The 26,348-nt window shown below is 44.5% G+C and overlaps 1 protein-coding gene across 2 annotated transcripts in view; it reads left to right on the top strand.

Annotated features, from left to right (window-relative positions):
* The window catches only part of LOC121286740 (SH2 domain-containing adapter protein F-like), a 276,315-nt gene that overhangs the window by 188,176 nt on the left and 61,791 nt on the right, over window positions 1-26,348 (top strand). For both annotated transcript variants that reach the window (XM_041203762.1, XM_041203759.1), the window contains exon 5: window positions 6,258-6,435. In XM_041203762.1, coding sequence (XP_041059696.1) covers window positions 6,258-6,435 — 178 coding nt within the window. The remainder of the gene's footprint in view (window positions 1-6,257; window positions 6,436-26,348) is intronic.

Here is a 26,348-nt window from a genome sequence, read left to right on the forward strand (position 1 = left end):
GGGAGGTTCACTCGTGTGATTGGGGAGGATTTAAATCAAATTGGCAGGGGAATGGATCATGCTGCCGTGTCAGCCATCCTGAGGTAAGGATACAGGAGATACATGGGTCAGGATGTATGGTTCCCATGCCTTTCCTTGTTTTTAACTTCATGGGTTGCGATGCTATTGAAAGAAAGGGACTGCTCTGTGTGTGCCATATGAGGAAAGAATTTGCCTAGCACAGGCTTGGTGGCTTGAACATTGCATGACAAGTGGCAAGCCAAATCCCATGTGAAGGATGACGTTAACTGTCCTTTTATTGGGTCCAGCATGGTAGCATTTCCTCCGCACCTGACCTCCTCTGGGCCCAAACCTGAACCCACACTGAATTGGGAGTTCGCAAACTGCACAATAATCCTGGCCACGTTCCTTCCAGACAAAACGTGGCGCAAACAAGATTTGGCAGGGGGCTCAGGTTTCACAAATTGGGGATGTGCCCAACTCTCATCCCCTGAGCCATAGACGAAAAGCAGGCCCCCAACATTCCACTATTGGCAATTGGTTCTTCAACTTCAGCAGTTCAAAAAGGCAGCTCAACAACACCTTCTCAAGAGCAATTAGGGATGGACAATAAATGCTGCCCTAGTCAGTGTCACCTACAGAATATAGAGAAAATGCTACCCTACCTTCATTCTCTTACATGAACGCTCTCCCAAAATCTTTTGCCCACTCCTTGTTCTAAAGATCCTCCTTAAACCCCTTTGCATTGGTGCTCTTCCTCACCTTTTTTGCTCTTTTTCTTTTTTGACCTTACTATAAAACACTCTTGAGCCGTGAAGGATGGTTGACACATTCAAGTTTTGATTTAAAAACATAATGATTTTAAGGGAGAGGAAAGACTGAGCACAGTTTCCACAGTTTTGGAAGTCTTGTAAAGGAAGTGTGCAATGAGTTTTGCTTTCAACCTATTGAGGATGAAGGAAGAATGTCTGGAACAAGATTAATTAAGGCTCTGAAGATCAAATGGGACCGGTAGAACTTTGTACCATTGTCATGTATGTTAAGTTTCCTGTTCTCTGTGACCTGGAAATGCTACTTTGATTGACAGCTACATGTCATTAGTTGGAATGGATTATAAATAAAGAGCACATATTCTTGGAAATCCTTAACCAAATATAATTACAAAAGGTATGGGAGCATTGTCTAATTAGTATGGGATAGTACCGAAGCAGTGGGCGGGTGTGGTGTGGGGTGGGGTTGAAAGATGCCATTTTCTCTGCTTATCATTTTGATGGATAGAGTGGGCCGGGCTAATTTTAAAAATCAACACTGAGTGGAGAGATAAGCCGTCTTCATTTGACCTTGCTCAGCTCTTTCTGTCCTTTTTCTCCTACCTTTTCTCCCTCTTATTTTTCTTCAACCTGTCCATGATCATCATTGCAGTAGAGATTAAGGAAATTAAAGAGCTCCCTTGGCCCCCTCCTGTGGGACAGCTAGACGATGAATCAGTGAGTGATGAAGGTGATTGCTTGCTTTGCTTTTCCCAACTCCCACTCTGCACAAGCTTGCTTGCATGGAAATGCCTCACACCCCATCATCCTCTGCCCTACCTATATCTGTACCTTTCCACAGTGAATTGCCTGTTCCCAGGATATATATATATATATATTATGTATATGTATGTGTGTGTGTATATTACAATTTATATCAGTTACTTTTATTTCAATATTAAACTTAAAATATGATGTTTCAGAAACCACGGGTAGATTTTTCCCTCAGTTGAAATAAAGGGAGAATTCCATCCATTTTCCATTTACTTAACCCTTTGAACTGTGACATCAAAATGGCTGACATAAGAATAAAAATGGCCTCTTCTGTTTATCAAAGTCAACATAATATGTGTCTTTTGATGAACTTTATTTCTTGAAGTAAAATATCAAGTCAATAGACTATTTGAATATCAGTACAGCCATTGTGAAATTACATTTTTCCAATTTTAATTGTAATTGAAACATTTTGCTGCTTTTTGTATTTTCATTCTGTTTTTCTGTCTGCTGAGGCTGAGGCCCAGAACCGAGATGTTTGAAAACAACCATTAAACTTATCTGTAGCTGGCTGCTCGGAGATGTCAGAGGCATGCCTAGATGGGTCTATCCTTTTGGGAGTTTTCTGCCTCTTGTGCTAGATATATATTTTCCACTTATAATTGGATGCTACTCATAGGGTAGCGCAACTCAAGCCCATGCCCATTCATGTCCTCTGGCACGCTAACAAGCTATCACTGTGATTCCTGTGGGAAGAGCTGGGGCAGCATTACCCTGGCCTGAGTTCAGGGGCCTCAGCTGATGACCCAGTTGACATCACAGAGCTGGAATGGAGCTTTGAATGGAACACACAGGCACACAGCAGATGAACAACACAGCTGTGCTTCAGTGATGCCAGTAGGACATTTTTTTTTATGGAATTTTTTTTATTTGATTCTTGAAGAATTTGCTAAAATGATCCGGCAAGACATCGAGGAACCTTTAAAACAAATCAAAAACACCATATTTATATGTGGAAATCCTTCTCAAGTCACAGAGTGATTGCTGGGATGGTATAATGGCAGCTTGTACCGATAATGTTGTTTTCATGGCCGTCCGCAGGGCCTTGCCTTCATTCCACCTGGATCTGTTGCTGTTCATCATTTAGGGGCTTGGATCATTTTTCTGTGAAGGATCTGAAATGGTTGAGAGAAGAATCGTCCATGGGGAATAAATTGAGCTCTAAACGAAAATGGCACCAGATACTGAGATAGATGGGCATGGTTTTAAACTTCAGGGATCATGCTCGTTATGGGTATTTTTTGGCCTCTTTTATAGCGTTGCATGCTTGTCAGTATGAGGGAAGTTGGTGCTAGGCAGGGCTGGGAACACTTTCCCAGAAAGTCCCAGTATCAACATGAACTCAGCTTGTTAAGTTAGTGAGTAGCTGAGCAGTACAGACCAGAAGAATCCTCAGGTAATGTGCTCCCAGCCAGTGTGGGGGAAAAAAAACCACTACCACTGTGCTAAGGAAACACTAACCAAGGCTGCCACTCCTGACTTAATCCAGAGGCCTCACTTGGGGGTGTGGATATGTTAAGGCTTAACTGTAATGCTTCCCATGATCAAGTAGGTTGCTGACATTCTCTGAAAAGCAACAGGTGTTTACTTACATGGCAACAGAGAGGAGAAGGAAATAACAACTTGCATCCATATGGCAGCTAATGTAGGAAACCATCCCAAAGGGAAATTAATTTTGAAAAGGGAGCAAAATTAAACAATCTGAAGTACAGATTAGATGTCAAGTTGAGATGAACCACTTTCACATCAAGTACAGCACCATGTAAGATAAAACTCTCTCTATTTTGCCCCATCTAGCACACCCTTATCCTCTCCAAATGGTTATAGCTTTGCAAACCTGCAACCGGGGCAGGGCAGGGCAGGGCAGGGTGGAGCGGGGCGGGGGGGAGTAAGATGACATCATGGTAATGTCACTGGACTAGTAATCCAAAGACTGGCTAATGCTATGTGGACATGGGTTCAAATCCCATCATGGAAACTGCTGGAATTTAAATTCAATTAATTAAAAAAAACCTGGAATATAAAGCTAGTTTCAGTAATGATGACCATGAAACCATCATCAATTGTTATAAAATCCCATCTGGTTCACTAATTCCTTCAGAGAAGAAAATCTGCTGGTCTGGCCTATGTGTGGCTCCAGACCCACTGTGATATGGTTAACTCTTAACTGCCCTCAGAAATGGCCTAGCAAAGCACTCGCTTCAAGGACAATTATGGGAAACAAATACTGGCCTTGCTGTGATGTCTACATCCCATGAAAGAATACAAAAACCTGCCACAGTCGGCCTTTATGGAGAGGGAGGCCAGCGTCAAAGTGAGAATTTTGCCATGTTGTTTGATCTTTGTGTGTTAGGTTTTTTTTGAAAAATGAAGTAACATAATAACGATAGGTTGCATTTTTACAGAACCTTTAACATCATTGAAATGACCCAAGTACTTCATGGGGGGAAAAGCACACTGAGCAACAATAGATAGGTTGGGAATGATGGCAGAAAAGGATAGGCTGTGAGAAGGTTTTTAGAGGTGGAAAAGGTGATCTTAAAGTGAAGGCTGTTTATGGAGAGAATGAGTAGGAATCATACTGAGGCACACCCCATTCTATTTATATTCACTCCGTCCATGGACAAAGCACTGGCTGTGGGGCCTAAATGGCTGTCACTTGATCCCGTTAGATTCACAATTCACTCAGTTACAGGAGGCCACGGATTTTTGAACATCTCTCACCTTTAAGGCCTTGTCCTAACACTGAAAGCTGCAATGGAAGTTATTCAGTAGCAGCTGTGTGTCACCGGTGCTGATGTGCAAATGTATCCATCTCAACTAGAAATGAAAGGGGTCCAATGACACTGCCTGCCACATACATCACCTGCTTTTAGTGAGCTTTAGTTAGCTGCTGAAGGTAACACTTTTGTTCCAAATTCCTTTTGAAGAGAATCCTCAATAGTAGCCCTTAGCTGGCACCTGGTGCTCACTCCTGCTGAGCAGCTCCGGGAAACAGGTTTAGCAGCAATTAAAATAGCCAAAGCTGAAGATCTGAAAATCGAAAGCTGTGAAATTAATAAAGCCTTGAATGTGTGAAAACCTTCATTTGAAAATATAAAGAGCCAGAAACACTCAGCAGATCAGGTAACATCTGTGGAGAGCACAGTCAAGAGGGTTTGGCTATAGGCCCTTGATTGGTGAAGGTCCTAACTGTGAATGCTCAATGGGAATAATAACAAGGTCCTAGTGCTCTTCCACCCAATTGTTTATTTTTCTTGAGCCAGTAGTACAATATGATCCTGAAGCTAGATGTGGTCTACATTCTCCTCAGATCACTGACTGGCTACTCCATCTGGTTTCATTCATAGTCTGCCCAGCTGTGGGATCCTTACAGAACTGGGATTCAATGCCATTCCCTCTCCATTCCTAACTCTCCTCCAAGAATGCTATCGGGGGGCAAGTCACAGTGTCCAAGCAGCAAGCAAAAAGGGCCCTTTAAAATATGTTGCTTCCTTTGCTTGTGGCGAGATGCCCAGTTTCCCTTGTGACTGAAATCAGGGAATTCATTGTGTGGAAACTCAGAAACATGCACTAGGCTGATAAGGCCTTGGATAGGGTTCAGAGGAGATTTACTGGAATCACTCCAGAGATGAGGGACTTCATTTACGTAGAGAGACAGAGGAGCTGGGATGTGATCCTAGAGGAGAGAAGGTGAAGAGAAAATTCCAGGCAGGTGTTCAAACTTAAGAAGGGGTTTTGATAAAATAAGCAGGAACTTGCCTGAAAGCGGGGCGGAAGCTGATTCAATACTAATTTTCAAAAGAGAATTGGGTATTTGTTTGAAAAGGACACAATTGCAGTAAAAGAGAAGAGGAGTGGAACTATGAGACCATAAGACATAGGAGCAGAAATTAGGCCATTCGGCACATTGAGTCTGCTCCGAAATTCAATCATGGCTGTTAAATTTCTCAACCCCATTCTCTCACCTTCTCCCCATAACCTTTGATCCCCTTACCAATCAAGAAGCTATCTATCTTGGTCTTAAATACACTCAATGAACTGGCCACCACAGCCTTCTGTGGCAATGAATTCCATAGATTCACCACTCTCTGGCTAAAGAAGTTTCTCCTCATCTTTGTTCTTAAAGGTCTTCCCTTTACTCTGAGGCTGTGCCCTCAGGTCCTAGTCTCTCCTACTAATGGAAACATCTTCCCCACGTCCACCCTATCCGGGCCTTTCAGTATTCTGTAAGTTTCAATCAGATCCCCCCCTCATCCTTCTAAACTCTATCAAGTATAGACCCAGAGTCCTCAAACATTCCTCATATGTTAAGCCTTTCATTCCTGGGATCGTTCTCGTGAACCTCCTCTGGACCCTCTCCGGGGCCAACACATCCTTCCTGAGATACGGGGCCCAAAATTGCTCACAATATTCTAAATGTGGTCTGACCAGAGCCTTATAAAGCCTCAGCAGCACATCCCTGCTTTTATATTCTAGTCCTCTTGAAATAAATGTCAACATTGTGTTTGCCTTCCTAACTACTGTCTCAACCTGCAAGTTAACCTTAAGAGAATCCTGGACTAATTTGATAACTCTTTCAAAAGAGCCAGCACAGACAAGATGAGCCGAAAGCTCTCCTTCTCTACTCTATATTTCGTTGATTAATGTGCTGTCCTGTGTGTTTTTTTACAGTCCAGTTTGATGGCTGCGATTGGGACCGGTCATCTCCTTCTTCCAAAGATCGACTGAGGCAACAGAAACAGCTCAGCCCACTGGCAGCTGGGTCAAAATACACCAAGCCACAGACTCCAGAACATAGCTCTGCACTGCCCGAGAGGGTGGACCCTGCTCTACCTTTAGAGAAACAAGTGTGAGTGTGAAACCATTCAAACTATCGGATTCTGGCCTACTTGGGTTGTACAACAATGGGGGCCATAAGTATACAATGGTCACTCATGAACCCAATGAGAACTCAGGAGAATCTTTTTTACCTAGAGAGTGGTTAGATTGGAACTTGCTACCACAGGGAGTAGTTGAGGCAAGTAACATTTGAGGAAAAGTTAGGTTAAGTCCATGAGGAAGATAAGAATAGAAAAATGTGCTGATAGTGTTAAATGAAGTACAGTGGGAGGAGGCTTGTGTGGAACATATATGCCAGCACGCTGCTTATGGGTTGGGTAGAATATTCTTTTTGTGTGCTATATATTCTACAAGAGGACCAGGCTGCTTCTATTTAATGAGCCATGCCCTCTTTCGCTTTAAGGAGAGCCTGTACCTATTAATGCGAATGTGACTCTTGCAGCAATGAAGATGTCACAGCAAATCCCTTCTGCAATGTACTTTAATCTTCTTTCCCCTTGGATCAGGCAATAATCTCCTTTTAGTATGAGTGATCACATCGAAACATTTCTTTGAACTGTTGTAAAGCTATGCATGCACAAGACCTCGCTACTAGTAGAAATCTCTCTGTTCTTTCCCTGAAGGCACCGACTTTTATTGATGTACAGTTTCATTGCTGCCTGGCACTGCATCCATACTTAGCCTGGGCATTGTGTCATGACATGCTATCTGATCACAGGGAGCCATTACACTTACGTTTGATCTTATTCATACAACGCATGCACACGAACACTTTCAAAAAGGGGTCGCTGGATTACAATGAGGAGTGGATGCGTTGGTTGACTTTTTTACTTCCCTAGTTCAGGAATGTGGAGGCCAATTATTAATTATTCCATCCTTACAAACACTCTCTGCTAGCACAAACTGGAGAATTAATCTGGTCAGCCTGCACAATTTAGACCCACACTTCACAGGGAATTTAATAACTACTCAAATAGAGTTGAGGAACTAATGTGACATTAACTACCCCTTCTCATGCGTCAACATTCACTTAGTGAATTCAGCCATGGCTCAGTGAGTAGATTCTTACCTTTGAATTGCAGGTTCAAATCCCACTCCAGCGGCTGTTTCCCTGCTGGCAGATTTGAAGGTGGCGGAGCACATAAAATCCACTGGATGGCCTTCCCATCACCTACCTGCTCACCCCTGAGCTACATGCAATTTATTGGGGGACAGGGAGATTTAGCTCCATAGGCTAGTATTGGGCAGGAGTCGGGAGGAAACTTCTTTGAAGTTTAATACTAGCAACAACTATATATAGCTCTGCACAGAACTTGATCTAGCCTTGGTCCTAACAGTTACGTAGGCTGATTACTTGACCATATGCCTGATTCATAAGGTATACATGAAGTCTCACTGACAGAGCCACAGGCAGTAGTGAACATTTAACATGGAAGCTATACCTTTTGTCCTGCAGCCTTGCACATGGTGATGTCATAGTGATGTCACTATGCAGCTCTTTAAAGGTACATGCGGCATTCATACAGTACTACAACACTTACCTGGACTCCTCGGTGTGATGGGACTGCATGTAGTCCCAGCAGTGGCCACTGCTCCCACTGATGCTGTTGGGACTACAGAGCTGCTGGCCAGTCAGATTGGCTGACAGCTCTTGAAGGTATGACTTGCTCCCAAGATAGGGGCAGAAGTCCCACCCTAAAGCAATTAATGCTACTCCCTGTGGTAAATTACTGCGAGGCAGCCATTGGGATCATGGGACTGCTTACCCCAACCTTTTAGCTGGGGATGGTGGGGGGCGGGTGCAGTCGAGAGATGGGGTCCATGGCACCCAAAAAATCCAGCACCAGGACCTGAATACAACCATCAAAAAGCTGAGAGTCCAGTGTATTACTCAGAGAGTGCTGCACAGTCAGAGGTGCAGTATTTTGGATGATACATTAAACTGAGACCCTGCTTTCCTTCTGCAGTAGATGTAGGACAGCCCTTGGCATAATTTTGAAGAAGAGCAGGAGTGATATCCCCAAAGTCCTGGTCAATATTCATCCCTCAATCAATAAAAACAGATTATTTGGTAGTAATCACATTGCTGATTGTGGGAGTTTGTGGTGTGCACATCGGTTACCACGGTTTCTACGTTACAACAGTCACTGCTCTTAAAAGTGACTCATTGGCTGTAAAGTACTGTAGTTGTGAAAAGCGATATATACATTTTCTTCATAAATATTTCTTTTTGAATCAATTTAGTTTATATTTATATAACATCTTTAATGTAGCAAAAATGTTTCAAGCTGCTTCACAGTTGGCCATCAGATCAGATGCACAAGTATATATAGTAGGGCTAACAGCATCTGTGGAGAATAAAACAGAGTTAACGTTTCGAGTCCATATGCCTCCTCTTCAGAGACATAGCATCTCCACAGCATCTCCACAGATGCTGTTAGACCTGCTGAGGTTTTCCAGCATGTTCTGTTTTTATTTCAGATTTCCGCAGTATTTTGCTTTTATATATAGTAGGGTGTTTGGCAAGATGACCAAAAATGCAAGTCAGTTTTTCAGGTGGCTATGAAAGATGGCAGGAAGTTCCAGAGTGTAGATGTAAGTTATTTGAAAGCTCTGCCATTGATGATGGACCAGAGTGGGAGGAAGATACAGAAAAACTGAGTTGGATGACAAAGAATTTGAGCAGGGGCATAGGAAGTAGGAATCAATAACAAAAAAAAATACTATTGGACTTCGACTGAGACATTAGAAGCCACAGGACCTTCCATATCTAAATGATAAGGAAAGGCCAATAAAGTCTGATTTCTTTGGAAAAATTGAATTGTTTCTGTTTGTTCCCAGAATGTGGATGATGCAGACAGGGTTACATTTGCTGACCATCTTTAGTTGCCCTGGGAGCATTAACAGCCAGTCAAGTTGTGAGGTGATGGCGTAATGTTATTGTCACTGGACTAGTAATCCAGAGACCCAGGGTAATGCTCTGGGGACCTGGGTTTGAATCCCACCAAGGCAGATGGTGGAATTTGAATTCAATAAAAATCTAATTATGAACATGAAACCATTGTTGATTTTTGGAAAAACCCATCTGGTTTACTAATCCCTTTTAGGGAAGGAAATCTGCCGTCCTTACCTGATCTGGCCTACATATGACTCCAGACCCAAAACAATGTGGTTGACTCTGAAATGGCCTAGCAAGCCACTCAGTTGTATCAACTGCTACAAAGTCTCAAAAAAGGAATGAAACTGGATGGACCACCTGGCATCGACCTAGGCACCGGAAACAAGAACGGCAAACTAAGGACTCTGCAAAGTCCTCCTTACTAACATCTGGGGGCTTGTGCCAAAATTGGGAGAGCTGTTTCACAGACACAAATATACTTGACCTCATCCTCACAGAATCATATCTTACAGAAAATGTCCCAGACACCACCATCACCATCCCAAGGCATGTTCTGTCCCACCAGCAGGACAGACCCAGCAGAGGCGGCGGCACAGTGGTATACAGTCGGGAGGGAGTTACCCTGGGAATCCTCAACATCGACTCTGGACCCCATGAAGTCTCATGGCATCAGGTAAAACATGGGCAAGGAAACCTCCTGCTGATTACCACGTACCGCCTTCCCACAGCTGATGAATCAGTGCTTCTCCATGTTGAACACCACTTGGAGGAAGCACTGAGGGTGGCAAGGGTGCAGAATGTACTCTAGGTGGGGGACTTCAACGTCCATCATGAAGAGTGGCTCGATACTCAGTAGCACCACTACTAACCGAGCTGGCTTAGTCCTAAAGGACATAGCTGCTGGACTGGGTCTGCAACGGTTGGTGAGGGAACCAACAAGAGGGAAAAACATACTTGACCTCATCCTCAGCAACCTGCCTGCCACCAGATGCACCTGTCCATGACAGTATCGGTAGGAGTAGGAGTATCGGTAGGAGTCCCAACTTCATATTGAGGATACTCTCCATCGTGTTGTGTGACACCACCACTGTGCTAAATGGGATAGATTTCGAACAGATCTAGAAATGCAAGACTGGCCATCCATGAGGCGCTGTGGGCCATCAACAGCAGCAGAATTGTACTTGAACATAATCTGCAACCTCATGGCTTGGCATATCTCCCACTCTACCATTACCACCAAGCCAGGGGATCAACTCTGGTTCAGTGAAGAGTGAAAGAGGGCATGCCAGGAGCAGAACCATAAAAATGAGCTGTCAACCTGGTGAAGCCACAACACAGGACTACCTGCATGCCAAACAGTATAAACAGCAAGTGATAGACAGAACCAAGTGATCCTGCAACCATTGGATCAGATTTAAGCTCCACAGTCCTGCCACCTCCAGTTGTGAATGGTGATGGACAATTAAACAACACACCGGAAGGATCCACAAATATCCCTCAATGACGGAGGAGCCCAGCACATCAGTGCAAAAGATAAGGCTGAAGCATTTGCAACAATCTTCAGCCAGCAGTGCCGAGTGGAGGTTCCATCTCGGCCTTCTCCAAAGGTCCCTGGCATCACAGATGCCAGTCTTCGGCCAACTCAATTCACTCCACGTGATATCAAGAAACGGTTGAAGGCACTAGACACTGCAAAGGCTATGGGCCCTGACAATATTCTGGCAATAGTACTGAAGACTTGTGCTCCAGATCTTGATGCACCCCCTAGCCAAACTGCTCCAGTACAGCTACAACAGCTATGTGGAAAATTGCCCAGATATGTCCTGTACACAAAAAGCAGGAATGATCCAACCTGGCCAATTACTGCCTCATCAGTCTACTCTCCATCGTCAGTAAAGTAATGGAAGAGGTCACCAACTATGCTATCAAGCCGTACTTGCTTAACAATAACCTGCTCACTGACACCCAATTTGGGTTCCACCAAGGCCACTCAGCTCCTGACCTCATTACAGCCTTGGTTCAAACATGGACAAAAGAGCTGAACTCCTGACATGAGGTGAGAGTGACTGCCTTTGACATGAAGGCCGCATTTGACTGAGTGTGGCATTGAGGAGCCCTAGCAAAACTGGAGTCAATGGGAATCAGGGGGAAAGTTCTTCACTGGTGGAGTCATACCTAGCTCAAAGGAAGGTGGTTGTGGTTGTTGGAGGTCAGTCATCTCTGCTCCAGGGCATCACTACAGGAGTTCCTTAGAGTAATGTCTTCAGCCGAAACATCTTCAGCTGCTTCATCAATGACCTTCCTTCCATCATAAGGTCAGAAGTGGGGATGTTCACTGATGATTGCACAATGTTCAGATCTATTCACATCCCCTCAAATACTGAAGCATCAAATGCAGCAAGACCTGGACAATATCCAGGCTTGGGCTGACTAGTGGCAAGTAACATTCACACCACACAACTGCCAGGCAATGAACATCTCCAACAAGAGAGAATCTCACCATCACCTCTTGATGTTAATGGTATTACCATCACTAAATCCCCCTATCAACAACCTGGGGGTTACCATTGACCAGAAACCGAACTGGACTAGCCATATAAATACTGTGGCTACAATAACAGGTCAGAGGCTAGGAATCCTGCAACGAGTAACCCACCTCCTGACTCCCCAAAGCCTGTCCACCATATTCAAGGCACAAGTTAGGAGTGTGATGGAATACTTCCCACTTGCCTGGATGAGTGCAGTTCCCACAACACTCAAGAAGCTCGGCATCATCCAGGACAAAACAGCCCACTTGATTGGCACCCTATCCAAAAACATTCACTCCCTCCACCACCAATGCACAGTAGCAGCAATATGTTCCATCAACAAGATGCACTGCAGGAATTCACCAAGGCTCCTTAGACAGCACCTTGTGTTGGTGTCCCACATGGCAACTTGTTTCAGGCACCTCTGCCTATAAGGATGAAAATCAAAGGAAAAGCATCCTTGGGCATCACCTGACCACTCAACTCAATAGCCCACTTGTTAATTGAACGAGTTATAACTAACCCATGACCATCACCATCTAGAAGGACAAGGGCAGCAGATACATGAGAACACCACCACCTGGAAGTTCCCCTCGAAGTCACTCACCATCCTGACTTGGAAATATATCGCCATTCCTTCACTGTCGCTGGGTCAAATTCCTGGAACTCCCTCCCTAACAGCACTGTGGGTGTATCTACACCACATGGACTGCAGCGGTTCAGGAAGGCAGTTCGACACCGCCTTCTCAAGGGCAACTAGGGATGGGTAATAAATACTAGCCCAGCCAGCGACGACCACATTCAATGAATGAATAAAAAAGAAGTGCTGTATACTGAAGTCACATATGGACAGGATCAGGCAGGTGTGGTCAGTTACCTTCCTCTGGGATCCATTTCACCAGGGTTTTTTTTTTAACTCATTATTCGGATTTGGAGCTCACTGGCTACACCAGCATTTATTGCCCATTCCAAATCGTCCTTGAGAAGGTGATGGTGACCCACCTTCTTAAACCGCTGAAGTCAACCTGATGTAGATATACTCACAGTTCTGTTGGGAAGGGAGTTCCAGGGTTTTGACCCAGCAACAGTGAAGAAATGTCAGTATAGTTCCAAATCAGGTTGGTGTTTGGCTTGGAGAGGAACTTGCAGGTGGTGGTGTTCTCATGTATCTGCTGCCCTTGTCCTTCTAGGTGGTACAGGCACGGACTTGCAAGATGTTGCCAAAGGGGTCTTGGTGAGTTCAAGCAGTGTATCTTGTAGATGGCACACGCTGCTGCCACTGTGTGTCAGTGTTGGGAGAGTAAATGCTTAAGGTGATGGGTCAGGTACCAATCAACCTAGCTGCTTTGTCCTGGATGATATCAAGCTTCATGAGTGCTGTTGGAGTTGCACTCATCCAGGCAAGTGGAGAATATTCCATCACACTCCTTGTAAATGGTGGACAGGCTTTGGGGAGGCAGGAGGTGAGTTACTCGCCACAGGATTCCTAGCCTCTGACCCACTCTTGTAGCCACAGTATTTATATGGCTAATCCAGTTCTGTTTCTGGTCAATGGTGACACAAGAGATTGATAGATTCTGTGATGGCAATGCCATTGAATGTCACTGGTTAGATTCTCTTGTTGGAGATGGTCATTGCCTGGCACTTGTGTGGTACAAATGTTACTTTGAGACTATGAAGAGTCTATGAAAATAAATAACAACCAATTTAGCAAAAGATACTGGAATCTAAAGGAAATGGATTTAGGGATCAGCAATAAAAAGAAGTAGGGAAAATAATGATTTAGTTTTGAGGCCATTGGTCACTTAGATTTTAATTGATGCATAGAGAGGATGGAGCATTTACCGAGGGCAGAATATTACGCTCGGTGTGCGGGCACACACCCAAGCATGAAATGACACACGATGACCTTAGGCGTGCATCATCATGCAGTCTTGCGATATTTAAAGGGCCTATTTAGGCCATTAACAATCTAATTCAATTCAGATTTATGCTGCCTGTCAAACCTAATGGTTGGCAGGCAGGCGAAAAGCCAAGCGGCCTTTACATTTTTCAGGAAATCTCATCCACGGGTGGGATGAAGTTTCCTAAAGTGAATAAACATTGAATGAAAACTTTATTTTTGAATTAAAAACATGTCCCAGCTCATGAGGGGACATGTTTTCTTAAATTTTTATTCTCTTCATTATTTTCTTTATACAGCACTTCAATCTCCCTGTGGCACGGAGTTTCCTCAGGGAGGTTGAAGCGCTCTTTCTCGCGCATGCGCGAACAGCGCGCTAGCCTGGCTCTCCCTCCTACACCCACCCGCACAGGCAGCACTCAACACTGCCACTTGCGATCCACGCAGGGGGGGCCTTAGTTGGCCCATCCATGTGAAATCGCGGTGCGGAGCTGATCACGGGCGATGGTCGGCCTCCCGACCGCGCCCACCAAATACCCCGGCCAAGGGCAAAATCCTGCCCCAAGTGTTTATGTGCTTCATAGAAATTTACACAAAGTGATTTTTAGGAAACGCATCTTCATTAAGTGAGCATCCATGCACTATAGGAGCAATTTGGGAAGCAAAATTCAAGAGTGATTAGGTTGTTTCATTGTGCCTGTATTGTGAAATAATGTGAAAAGTGTAGATAAGAGTGAAGTAAGAAAGCTATTAACCTGGGACAGTGAGCCCAGGATTTGAGGACAGCAGTACAGAACCAGCCCGCTGTGAGCAAGATTAGAAATTTTGAAAATTATGACAGAATAGTGGTGATAAAGAATAAACCACCACTTGATTTGGATTTCTTATAGTGGGTCCCCTTTATCAGGCATTGTTAGTGAAGTGTATCTGTGAATAACATTTCTGTAACATCCCACATGGGAAAATTTCACAGCTGCTTTACAGGGGGTTTAAAGGGGAAACTAAGACCCGATTTGTTTGTGGAGTCACAGGGACTGCAGATCTGGAAGCCCCATCCCCACTTTGGACAGATCGTATTTTCACCGGGGTGGGAAGGGAGTGGGAAATGATTCACACATGGGGGAAACCAGAACCCAGCAGAGCCATTTGAACTTACAATTCTCAGTCCCAGTCTCAGAGCCCCAAGGTGGGCCTTTTAAACAGCTCACCTCAGCAATCGCATGACTTACAATTTTTAAGAGTAGACATGAATGTGTATAAAAGGTGAATGTTTGTTGAACTGTTAAGCTGTCAAGTTATTTAAATCCCATGCTCTTTAAATTTAATAAAAAGCCTGCTGTGTCCCTGAGTTGAAAAAAATGTTGCTTCCAATTTCTAAAGCTGTTTGTTGACAGAAGCCTGACGACTATCATTATAGTATTGTTAGTGCTCTACCACTTCTACAACCTATCATTAGCACAGTAGGGGGCCTGTAAGTGCATGGTTTGATTAATAGCTCCAAGAGGTTATTAAGATTATTGGCTGTCTTTGATGTGGGGCTATGAACACAAATGCTTGTTTTTATAAGGGATGAAGAACTTGTTTAATTCATTTACGACATGTGGGCTTCATTGGCTAGGCCAGCGTTTATTGCCGATTCCTAATTGCCCTTGAGAACGTGGTCATGAGCTGCCTTCTTGAACTGCTACAGTCCCTGTTATGTAAGTACACTCACAGTTCTGTTAGGCAGGGAGGGATTTAAAAGTATTGAATGGGCTTTTGTCAATGAGATTTCTTTTTATGTAGAAAATTCTGAAATAGACAACTAGAACTTTATTTTATTTCATCTCTGCATGACTCCTAAGGTCTGCCCATGATGGATGAGTTACATGGAGGGTGTAAGGGCAAAGGGTGGTGAGTGAGGGGCATGGGTTGGCATAATTTGGCAGGGGGCTGGCTATAAGGGGTCATGGGGATGAGTGGCAGCATGTCATGAGTTTCCACTAAGTTGGCATAGGGGCTATAAGTGGCTATTGGGATGGTTAGAGTGGTATAAATTGGCATGGAGGGGATGATAGGCTCTGGGGGTGTTGTGTGAGGCATAAGTTGGGATCAGTGGGGCATGGGTATTGAGTGGGAATGTGAGGGATAGGGGCTAGAGGGCCTAACTCTTTTTATCACAACTGGGACAAAGTCTCAGAGCACTAAGATGGGCCTTTTAAACAGCCCACCTCGGTACTCGCAACTCCTGTGGTCCTTTCAGGGATGGACCCGACTCTAGCATGCACCCCCTTGCAACCCCCCGACAACCCCAGAATAAATATCCAGCCATTTGTGGCTGTTCTTCCCGAGGGACGTGTGCTGAACTGGGAACTTTCCTGACTCTGTATACCTGCATTGGGAGGCAACATCCCAGTCTGAGTAGGGGATTGTACGTTGGAAACTGAAGGCAAAGTCGAAGAGATAGACTGTTAGGCAAATTTTAAAGACATGAAGATTGGGAGGCATATGAATACAGGAATAGGAAGAGACTATTCAATCTCTCGAACCTGCTCCACTATTCAATTAGATCATGGCTAATCTGTACCTCAACGCATTTACCTGCTCCATATCTCTTAATATCCCCACCTAATAAAAATCTTAACAATCACAGCCTTGAAAACTCCAATTACCCCAGCATCTGAAGCATCTTAGGGGTGGGAGTTCTGGATTTTCATTATCCTTTGTGTGAAGAAGTGCTTCCTGATTTCCCTCCTAGGGGCCGAATTCTAATTTTAAGATTCATGCCGCTATGTTCTTGATTCCCCCTCCATATGAAATAATTTCTTTGTATCTATTCTATCAAATCCTTTTTAGCATTTTTAATGGTTTGTGTTTGAGAATTTCAGAAAGGCAGGGGAGGATGGATCTGTGAATATGACATCTGGTACTTATCACATTTGGCTTGCCTTGGATGTTTCTGATACTACACAATGAGGCCAAGAAAAGAACATGGAGCTCAATTATTTGTCCTTTAAAATTTGAAATTTAAAATCTTTGACCTTAAAAGTGTGCAAGATGGGGCTGTATAGTTTTTAGTGAGGGTTATGGGCTGATGTTGTAAATTATTCATTATGGTGAGTGACATATATTTCATTTAAAAAATATAGCTACACATGCAAAATAAATATGTATTTTTGTCATGTGGGAGAAAAAACATTGCATCTGTACTTTTTAAAGACACTGTTTCCTCTTGGATAGAGGACGGGGATAATCTGTCTGCAGGTGCTCAATGACGATTTCTTTCACCCTATTCAAGGATACAGTCTCACAGGCACCAGCCATCCATTTGTACCTTGCCCAAGTTCCCATGAGTGTTGGCTGTATATTCAACTGCAGAGGGCTTCACAGTCAAACCAAATTCCTTTTTTCACTTAACTTTGATACATCTCTTAACAGGACGACAAGAAGGGGTGGGTCCTTGGCTGACATTTTGCCTCCTGTACCTTGGGGAATTGAGACTAGATGCATTATCACTTCTGATATCCTAATTGAGATCAGCTAACTCAGCATCAAGTAAGGAGCAAACCCGGGTCTTCCCAGTCTATAGGGTACGGTTTCTTACTGACTAAATGCACTGAACATCAAGAACCCTTTGTTTAAAATACAAAACTCTTTCCCCTTTCTGACAGGCGTATGTAAAAGATCCCATTGCACTATTCGTAAAAGGGGTGATCCTGAAAACCTGGCCAACATTCTGCCCAAATCATGACCATCAAAAACCTAATAACTGATCATTGTTTAGTTATGGGACCTTGCTGCAAGCTGATTGGCTACTACATTTGCCGACATAACATGAGTGACTCTTCAAAAGTAATCCTTTGACTGAAAAGTGCTTTGGAATACTCTGAGAATGTAATATTCCTTTTGCTGTCTTGAAGATTCTGACTTATGCTGGGGTAAACTAAACTTTAGACCTCAGCACAGGTTAACCTGGGAACTACAGGAACTGAATTTAACACTGCCTTATAGGGAGTAAGAGAGGATAGATTTATGCAGGACCTCATTAGGCCTCTCGATAATACCTCACTTTGAAGTAGAATACCTGTTTTATGGGCAAACCCAAGCAGCTATTTTGTGCAAACAGCAATGAAATGAATGGCCACTTGATCTCGTTTCCCAGGGTTAGTTGAGGGAGGGGTATTAACATCTTCAAAATAATCACGGTATCTTTTATATCCAACTGCAAGCAGCATCTAACATCTCACCTGAAAGCCAGTGCCTCTGATAGTGCTCAAGTCTTAGATTTGGGGCTCAAACTCACAACTTTCTGACTGCGAGGCAGCAAGGCTACCAAATGAGTCAAGTTGGGTTTGTCAGTTCCTTTGTTTGGGTGCTTGTTCAACATGAAGAATTGTTAGTTTACCTGCCTAATATTCCATGTTCATTGTGCACTTTATTGACAGTGTGAAAAACTGCCAATTGATTTGGCTTCCACTGCTCCCCTCCTCAGAAATAGAACCACCGCTGTGTAACTATGTAAATCAAAACTGATTGCATTATTATGAAACCAGCCTGATCACGCAAGGCACACAGTGCATGCCTGGATACCTTAGCAACACTCATCTGACAGAGTGAGCCGAATATAACACTGGGCACTGCTGAGGATGTTGATGGTCTTTCTAAGCCTCCACATAATGATGACAACTGCCAGAGTTTAATGCGTTGAGGCAGCTAAATAACAAACAGAAAAAGAATCAATCCCTCAGCCAATTCTTGCAATTATTTCCAACTTCTTGTTTGCTTACATCTCCACTCCCGACAGGGCTGTCTCACCATGAAGCTATTTTTCTCAAACGTGATTGACGTCGAAGAGTTTATACGACATAGGATTCTTTTTCAAACTATGTGCAAAAATATTTCTGTTCTTTGTTCTCCATATAAAAGACTTGCAGTTACACAATGCCCTGTATTTAGAAATGCCTCACGGTGTTCCACACACACATACGCCTAGATTTTCCTCCACTATCCACCATGAATCAGTCGGAATATCAGCATGGACAGTGGAGAAAATCAGGTGGCTAGGCCTAACCACTGACTCTCCACAGCAAATTGAACTTCCATCCCTTGCCAACCACACTGGAAATGACTGCAGGTTCAAGTTTACATCCCTTCCCCTGGGCCACCTGTTAAGCAGTGACATTAGGGCCAGGGTTGTGGCAGAAACAACTTACCAGAGACCATTTTCCCCTCTATTTCACTTGTTTGAACACTTGAGTGTGTCAGCCATGGCCCAGTTGGCAGCTCTCTTACTCCTGAGTCACAAGGTTCCAGGTTCAAGTCCCACTCCTGGGCTTGAGCACAAAAATTAAGGCGGATATACCAGTAAGGGGGTGCTGCACTGGCAGAGGTGCCGCCTTAATTCATATGAGATGTTGAATCAAGGCCCCATCTGCCTGCTCAGTGACTATAAAAGATCCCATGGTACTATTTACATCAAGGAGCCCTGGCAAAATTGGAGTCAATGGGAATCAGGGGGAAAACTCTCTGTTGGTTGGGGTCATACCTACCACAAGGGAAGATGTTTGTGGTTGTTGGAGGTCAGTCATCTCATCTCCAGGACATCACTGCAGGAGTTCCTCAGGAACTCCTTGACCCAACCATCTTCAGCTGCTTCATCGATGACCTTCCTTCCAGGTCAAAAGTGGGGATGATCACTGATGATTGCACAATGTTCCGCAGCATCCGTGACTCCTCGGATACTGAAGCAGTCCATGTCCAAATGCAGCAAGACCTGGATAATATCCAGGCTTGGGCTGACAAGTGGCAAGTAACATTCATGGCGCACAAGTACCAGCCAATGACCATATTCAACAAGAGAGAATCTAACCATTGCCCCTTGACATTCAATGGCATTACCATCATTGAATCCCCCATCATCAACACCCTGGAGGTTATCATTGACCAGAAACTGAACTGGACTAGCTATATAAATACTGTGGCTACAAGAGCCAGGCATACTGTGGAGAGTAACTCACCTCCTGACTCCCCAAAGCCTGTCTATCATCTAAAATGCACAAGTCATTCACTCCCTCCACAACCAGCGAATAGTGGCAGCATTGTGTACCATCTACAAGACAAACTGTAGAAACACACTAAGGCTCCTTAGGGAGCACCTTCCAAACCTACGACCACTACTATCCTGAAGGACCAGGGCAGCAGATACATGGGAACACCACTGCCTTGAAATTCCCCTCCAAGCCACTCACCATCCTGACTTGGAAATATATCGCTGTTCTTTACTGTCACTGGCTCAAAATCCTGGAATTCCCTTCCTATCAGCAGTGTGGATGTATCTACACCACAAGGACAGCAGTGGTCAAGAAGGTAGCCCACCATCATCTTCTCAAGAGCAATAAATACTGGCCTAGCCAGCGACATCCACATCCTGTAAACAACTAAAAAAAAGAGCACGGGAGTTATCCCTGGTATCCTGGCCAATATTTATTGCCCACTCAACATCACAAAAGCAGATTATCCAGTCAATTATCACATTGCTGTTTGTGGGAGTTTGTTTCCTACATTAGAACAGCGCTTTAAAAATATTTCATTAGGTGTAAAGTGATTTGAGATATCTGGTGGTTGGGGAAAACAATAAATAAATGAAAGTCATCTTTTTATCTTGCTGGGATCTTTAGTGAAATCATTCTTCCAGTCCTTGGGACTTTGTGGTCCCTTTGCTTCCCATCTTGCCTGTTGCTGCAGCGACATTTGGATTGGGAAAGAGTAGGGTCCATAAGGGACCAAGGGGACAATCTATGGGTGGAGCCAGAGGACATCGCTAGAATGTTGAATGAATACTTCACATCAGTCTTCACCCAAGAGAATGAGGATGAAGGTAGCGAACTCGGGGAGAGAGACTGCGAGGTTCTTGAGCAAATTGATTTAGGGACTGACAAGGTATTGGAGGTGTTGGCAGGCTTAAAAGTGGACAAATCTCCAGGTCTGGATGATTTGTGTCCCAGACTGCTGAGGGAGGCAAGAGAGGAGATTGCAGGTGCTCTGGCCCAAATTTTTAATTCCTCTCTGGCCACGGGGGAGGTGCTAGAGGACTGGAGAACAGCTAATGTGGTTCTGCTATTTAAGAAGGGTTGCAGAGATAAGCCAGGGAACTACAGCCAGTGAGTCTCACGTTAGTGGTAGGGAAACTATTAGAGAAATTTCTGAAGGAGAGTATCTATCTCCACTTGGAGAGGCAAGGTTTGATCAGGGATATTCAGCATGGCTTTATCAGAAGGAGATCATGCCTAACAAATTTGATTGAATTTTTTGAGGAGGTGACCAGGTGTGTAGATGAGGGTAGTGTAGTTGATGCAGTTTATATGGATTTCAGCAAAGCCTTTGACAAAGTCCCACATGGGAGACTTATAAAAAAGGCAAATGCACATGGGATACAGGGTAATTTGATAAGATGGATTCAAAATTGGCTTAGTTGTAGGAGGCAGTGGGTGATGACAGAAGGATGCTTTAGTGACTGAAAGCCAGCGTCCAGTGGCGTACCACAGGGATCTGTGCTTGGTCCCCTATTATTTGTCATTTATATAAATGACATAGATGACTATGTGGAGGGGTAGGATTAGTAAATTTGCGGATGACACAAAGATTGGCCGGGTGGTTAACAGTGAGTTTGAGTGTCTTGGGCTACAGGAAGATATAGACGGGATGGTCAAATGGGCAGATAAGTGGCAGATGGAATTTAACCCTGACAAGTGTGAGATGATACACTTTAGAAGGAGTAATTTGACAAGGAAGTATTCAATGAACGGCATGGCACTAGGAAGTTCTGAGGAACAAAGAGACCTTGGCGTGTGTGTCCATAGATCTCTGAAGGCGGAGGGGCATGTTAGTGGGGTGGTGAAAAAGGCATATGGGGCTCTTGCCTTTATCAATCGAGGCATAGATTACAAAAGTAGGGAGGTCATGTTGGAGTTGTTTGGAACCTTAGTGAGGCCACAGCTGGAGTACTGTGTGCAGTTCTGGTCGCCACATTATAGGAAGGATTGCATTGGAGGGGGTGCAGAGGAGATCCACCAGGATGTTGCCTGGGATGAAACATTTAAGCTATGAAGAAAGGTTGGATAGACTTGGGTTGTTTTTGTTGGAGCAGAGAAGACTGAAGGGCGACCTGATCGAATGCACTGCCTGGGAGGGTGATGGAGGCGGGTTGCCTCACATCCTTTAAAAATTACCTGTGCAAGATTATGAGGGGCATGAATAGGGAACAGCTGTTCCCCTTAGTTGAAGGATCAGTCACAAGGGGGCATAAGTTCAAGGTGAGGGGCAGAAGGTTTAGGGGGGATGTGAGGAAAAACCTTTTTACCCAGAGGGTGGTGACTGCCTGGAATGCACTGCCTGGGAGGGTGGTGGAGGCGGGTTGCCTTACATCCTTTAAAAATTACCTGGATGAGCACTTGGCACGTCATAACATTCAAGGCTATGGGCCAAGTGCTGGTAACTGGGATTAGGTAGGTAGGTCAGGTGTTTCCCATGTGTCAGTGCAGACTCGATGGGCCGAAGGGCCTCTTTTGCACTGTGTGATTTTGTGATTCTGTGATTCCTGGGGACAATGATTGGGCTCTCGCTTTCTAGTCACAATCCTATAGGGAGCCTGCCATGAATATTTAATCATCCTTGTCCCAAGAAACTGGACCAGGATCATGACAGGGTCAGGTGGAGGGGAACAGCATGAAATGAAAGATTCCACCCAGTGAGTTATTTTGACTGTAGTAGAAAAATATTTCCACTTTTTTTTGCAGACAGCAAGTTTCCACAAACATCAGTGCGATTTTTTCTCCTTTTTTGACACTGGTATTTGAGGGATAAATGTTGGCTACACTGGGAAAATCATGCCGTGAGACTTTTAACATCCACATGACCCTCCAGCATTGGCATATTTCCTGAAAGCAGGGTTGGTGTCCATGTGGGTTTACACTAAAGGAAGGCAATCGGTTGCAGACCCATGAGGCAACCATTTTGTACATAGCTAGATCCCACAGGTAGCAATGGCATGAATAGCTGGTTAATCTGTTTATGACGATGTAGATTGAGGGAAGCATTTTTACTAGGAGAGCTGTGGTATTGAAGATTGGGGCCTTTCATGTCCACCTTAGCAGGTACAATAGCCATCTGTACCTGTGTCAAATATCATTGTTGATACAGTGCCTCTTTGAACAAAACTGCACTCCTCCTCAACTACCTTAGTCTGTCTTATTCCAAAGGAACCAGTATGACAGATTCCAACATTAGACGTCTCAACTTTTATTGTGCTTTACAGTCGATGGTGCAGGTATGACCAGTAGTGACAGTGCATGTGCAAATCTTCAACTTCTGTATTTTTAATCTAACTGGTTCAAAAGAAGGAAAGAAAGAAGAACTTTTGAAGTGTTAACATTGTTGTGACGTACAGAATACAGAAGCCGATTTGTGCATAGTGAGATCCCACAAACAGCAAGGAGATAAACAGGAGGAGAAATTGACATGGATAGCTCTTGGGTCTCTGGGTGTAGAGACGCAGGTGGCCTTCATCATCCCTGTAACTACAGGTGACGCTGGGAGTGATGCAGTGACTGCCTGGCCTCTATGTGATGTAACATGTTTGCAGTTATTGAAACAGGGCAGTCAGGTGAAACACTTTAGGCTTTGTCCTCACATACAACAGCTTCAGTAGGGCCAGCTCCTGCAGTGTCTCAGTGTAATGACAGACACCTAGGCAGCTTTGAGGTTGTTGGAGTCCTGTCATCTTTAGTTGCCCTCCCATGGTGAAACTTGGAGCCCAAGATCCATTTATCCCCAGTCATGGTGTCTGCCAGGAAAGCCATGACTAAACTGAGACCTCAACAAAGCTGATGTCCACTGCAATGAGCATCGAAGGGACTACAGCCTCATTGGTGGTCTACACATTGCTCAGATGGTCAGTAATAAACACCCATAAGCTCTTTTGTTTAATCAGTTGAAAAGCTGATGCCGAGTAACCAAACTGTGTTTGTAGCTGGACCTTGTCAACTCCAAGGCTCCTGCCTCAGCAGCAGCTTTGTGCCTTTGAATGATCCTTCCATCTTGCAGTTTGCAGCTCCTTCTAATCCCCCTACTATTACTACTCACTTGTACTCTGCCTTCATCAAGTGCTTCTTCCTGCAACTCAATAGCTCTGTCCCCTGGAGTGGGTGTATATTTGGCTGGCGCTTGGCTTTGTAAGAGTGAGTGGCATTGGCACATTGAGGTGTGTGCAGTGGAGTGTACATTGCCCTCTGGTGCCACCTCCTAATGGGGATCAAGAAGATCAGAAAAACATAAATGTCACAATGCTCCCAGCGAAACATCAATTTAAACACAGCTTACATGGGAAGATATTGTTTGTTGTGCTGCTGCAGGCCACTGTATGCCTGGGTTTCAATAGATAAATGAGGGAGTGAATCAGTGACAAAAAAAATAAAGAACAAAGAACAGTATTTGCCCTGAGCCAGGCGATGGCCTTTGAATTATTTGCCCCCAACTCCCATTTTGTTCATTTGCCTCCAGACAAGTAATTGGTGAAGCTCTTTCCTCACAATCTATGTCTTGCTCTGCCCTCTCCTGTCTGTAGTTGCTTGTACTTGGTATGTGCATTCTTCTCCTGCAAGTAGATAGGAAAGGAACCAGTACTGGAGGAAGATGAAACGTTTGTGGTAACCACAAATGTAAGCCAACACCTACTTTATGCTCATCTGTGAGTTTGCAGCTAGCATACCACACCTGACAGGTAATAGGCCTGGCAGTGCAACACTATGACTTTCCTATGACAAGGAAAGCTTATAATGGGATGTCTAATGTCTAGTTTGGTTATCCATTCAATGGCCCCCTGAGATACCGAATGGAAAAATGAGGTGCCTCCCACAACAGATCAGCACAATAAAAGTGGGTGACAAAAACAGAGGTAGCCCCTGCATTGGGAAGTAAATGAGTGGTTGCCCGAATGCTGGTGATTCTCCCTGTCTGATGCGGTGGGAAGCTTACAGTGAGCATTGGGAGGTAGCATTATAAAATATGGTAACTTGCGACACTGCTCGCTTGTCAGAGACCAGTGGCTTCCATATATACCAGCTCTCAAGGAACAGGATTTCCATTCGCGTGTTCCAATCCTGCTGACGGGATGAAACATGAGGAACACATGGATGCCAGCGTGAGGACCCAGAGGGAGATTTTGGGGAAGGCGGCCTAATGACCACCTCGGACAGCCCTGTCCAATTAAGGACGGAAGGCAGGCCTCTGAGCTGCAGGGCCCCACCAATCTGCCAATGCAGATCGGAGAACAAAAGGGCACTTCAAGATGGAAGCGCTTGCTGAACAATTTTCAAAGTTTAAAAATAAAAAGTGGCTACAGTTGTCAGGCTGTCATTGTGAAGGGGGGATGGGAGGGGAGGCGCCCCTCCATAGGATGGCCAGTGGCTGCAGCTGTGACCCTCTGGCAATCATGGCTGCAGGGAATCATCGATGGCCACTTTGGTCTGTCACAGGGAGACCACCTCCATTCATCAGTCAGACTTTGGCCTCAGCAGGGGGCATGCATACCATCTGGAAAATTCCAAATGGCTTCCAATCAGTGCCCTCAATTTAATTGGCCTAATTGGCTACCCAGTGGAGGCGGGTGGGTAGCCGACACAAGCACGCACACACACACCGGAAATAGCCTGGAGAAGAGACGATGGCAGCAGAATGGCCAATTGTCCTGCAGCAGGAAATTGCCAGCATGTCTGCCTCCGCATCTCCATGAAAATCCTGCCCATGTGGGCAGATGAAACGGCACTGACCCTTTCTATCACCTCCATCTCTTTCTGCTTTTCACAACAGCAAAAAAGGCCATGCTTCTGATCAACACCTCCTGCATCAGGACAGTCAGAGGTGCATGTTAAAATTGGTCTTACTGTAAATTCAGTAACCAGGCACCTTGAAGACAGACAGTATTCCTTTAAGAGCTGTTGGTGCCAGGTAGCTCATCTTGTGGCATCTCCCCCCCTTCCCATGAACACCCCCCCACCCAAACCCTTACATGCAATAATCAGCTGATAATTAGGGAGAGATTATGGCGTGATGGTCACGTCACCAGACTAGTAATCTAGAGACACAGGCTAATGGTGTGGGGAAATGTGTTCAAATCCCACAAAAGCAGCTCGTGGAATTTAAATTCCATTAATAAAATCTGGAATTTAAAGCTAGCCTCAGTAATGGTGACCATGAAACTATCATCGATTGTTATAAAAACCCACCTGGTTCACTAATGCCCTTTAGGGAAGGAAATCTGCCATCCTTACCTGGTCTGGCTTGTGACTCCAGAGTGCTGAAGGGTCATGAGGACTCGAAACGTCAACTCTTATCTTCTCCGCCGATGCTGCCAGACCTGCTGAGTTTTTCCAGGTAATTTTGTTTTCGTTTTGGATTTCCAGCATCCGCAGTTTTTTGTTTTTACCACAACAGTGTGGTTGACTCTTAATTGTCCTCCAGTAAGCCACTCAGTTTAAGGGCAATTATTGATGGGCAACTTGGGAATGAGGTGGGCCAAGTAGATCAAGTGTCAGTAGGAGGACATTGATCATTGTATC

The sequence above is a fragment of the Carcharodon carcharias genome, chromosome 14 (assembly GCF_017639515.1).
Source record: "Carcharodon carcharias isolate sCarCar2 chromosome 14, sCarCar2.pri, whole genome shotgun sequence".
Classification (NCBI taxonomy): Eukaryota; Metazoa; Chordata; class Chondrichthyes; order Lamniformes; family Lamnidae; genus Carcharodon; species Carcharodon carcharias.